Source organism: Austrofundulus limnaeus, unplaced genomic scaffold (genome assembly GCF_001266775.1).
Source record: "Austrofundulus limnaeus strain Quisiro unplaced genomic scaffold, Austrofundulus_limnaeus-1.0 Scaffold194, whole genome shotgun sequence".
Classification (NCBI taxonomy): domain Eukaryota; kingdom Metazoa; phylum Chordata; class Actinopteri; order Cyprinodontiformes; family Rivulidae; genus Austrofundulus; species Austrofundulus limnaeus.
In genome coordinates, this window is record NW_013952596.1 from 5,782 (window position 1) to 7,898 (window position 2,117).

The 2,117-nt window shown below is 49.5% G+C and overlaps 1 protein-coding gene across 2 annotated transcripts in view; it reads left to right on the top strand.

Annotated features, from left to right (window-relative positions):
- Window positions 1–454: 454 nt before the first annotated feature.
- Window positions 455–2,117, top strand: part of LOC106524601 (potassium voltage-gated channel subfamily KQT member 5) — a gene marked incomplete at its 5' end in the record, with an annotated part of 6,730 nt that continues 5,067 nt past the window's right edge. The window contains 4 exon segments of one of the 2 annotated variants that reach the window (XM_014018467.1): window positions 455–678; window positions 923–1,031; window positions 1,352–1,483; window positions 1,567–1,674. In XM_014018467.1, the coding sequence (XP_013873921.1) occupies window positions 455–678; window positions 923–1,031; window positions 1,352–1,483; window positions 1,567–1,674 (573 nt within the window). 2 annotated transcript variants of the gene reach the window in all.

Here is a 2,117-nt window from a genome sequence, read left to right on the forward strand (position 1 = left end):
ATACAGTTTCAAAGCAAATTAATTCAGATACAAAACTTTAAATTCAGTTTAAATTTAGTAAAATTCATTTTCAAGCATTCAATTTTAAATTATGAACATTCAGATTCAATCTGAGTAATTCAAGTTCACTTCCTGCTGGAACAAGATTGATCCCTTAACTAAGATTCATTGGTTGGTTAGTGAAGCTAACTTTTTGGTTAACTGTGCCTCCACTGGGTTTTGGGAAAGTTGACTAATTCCAGCTGCATGAAGAGTCGACAGATTATAAATATTGATCATCTGCTGCAGAATCTTGAACTTTTCTGATTTTAGAAAATAAAACTATRCATCAGCCAGCTGGAGCAACTAGACTGGTGTTTGATGTTCTGCAGCTTTTATTCTGAAAATATCACAAAASAAAATGAACCTCGTCACTGAAACTGACTCTTCTCTCCAAACTCTGCCCGACCTTCAGTCAGAAGCTGAGCTTTAAGGAGCGGGTCAGGATGGCGAGCCCCCGAGGTCAGAGCATCAAGAACCGCCAGACATCCTCCGGGAACGACCGGCGCTCTCCGGTGACCGACGGTGGAAYGGAGAGCACGAGTCCCGCCAAGGTCCAGAAGAGCTGGAGCTTCAACGACCGCACGCGCTTCAGACCCTCGCTGCGCCTCAAGAGCCAGTCCCGCTCCACCACCGACGGTGAGTGACCAGACCGGACTGGACTGGACCAGACTGAACCAGACCAGACCGGACTGGACTGGACCGGACCAGACTGAACCAAACCAGACCAGACTGAACCAAACCAGACCAGATCAGATGTAACCAGACTGGACCAGACCATAGAACTTGTAGTATTATTTGGATCAGTTTTACATCACTCTTCAGAATGTGTTGTTTGTAAACAAACAAACAATAAATAAACAAACAAACAATCCTGGAGCAGCTGAGTCCAGCCTGGCCGTGGAGGACGGCTTCGATGAGAAGGGCTGCCACTGCGACGTCTCTGTGGAGGACCTGTTGCCCTCGGTGAAGACCATCATCCGAGCCGTCAGGTGGGTTCTTCCTTCTTCCTGTCTAACATTAGCCCCGCCCCCTTCCTGCAGCCCAGCAGCTCTGATTGGTCTGATTTTAGGCCATTGTTCTGGATGAAGACAGGAAGTAGTTGAGTCTTTAAATGAGCAGCGATTACACGGAGGTGTGGCTTCTGCAGGTGGATGAAGGTGACTCCACCTCTCAGGAGGTTTTGATTGGTTCAAACTGAGGGTTCATTGGAGGCGAACAGATAATAAATGTAATAAAGAGGGTTTGGAGCGGCTGCAGTCCTCTGGGTCGGAGCGCCCCCTGGTGGCTGAACTCTGAACTGTCTCTGCAGGATCATGAAGTTCCACGTAGCCAAGAAGAAGTTTAAGGAGACGCTGCGTCCGTACGACGTGAAGGACGTGATCGAGCAGTACTCCGCAGGCCACCTGGACATGCTGTGTCGCATCAAGAGCCTGCAGACCAGGTAGGACCGGGGTCCAAGCGGAGACTGGGGCGTAGAGTTTTCACTGGGACACGTGTGCAGCTGTTTGTTTGCTTCCCTCACAGGCTGGACGGGATGGTCGGCCCCCGAGCCCTGAGCAGCCGAGCGAAGACCTTTTCCTCTTCCTCCCTGCATGTCTCTGACAGCCAGGGCAGAAAGAACTCCAGCCAGGGGTCAGGACCCCACAGTCCTCCTCCGTCCTACAAACCTCAGTCCTCGCTCAGTCACTTCAGCTGCGTTTCATCAAAGTGAACGGTTTTTATTTTGGTGTCAGATTAAAATCAAACGCCTGGATTGACTGAGGGGACAGAGAAACATCACTTCCTGTTCCTGTTCTGTGTAAACACTAACACCCACTCTGGTTTCTGTTGGGAATAATCCCCAGGAGGTTAACACCTGGTCTCACCTGTGGACGTGGATTCAAATACTGTCACTGTAACCTCAGCTCTGATCAGTTMGTTCATGTCTAAAAGAAAGTAGTTTGTGTTCAGAGGAGTGGGCGGAGCTTAAAGCCTCTCGACTCTGCTTAAAGTCCCAACATGGCAGGTTGTGGCTGTGTCCAAAACGGCAGGACGGGTCCTCCGAAGGTTGAATTTGTCGGCTGCATACGTCACAG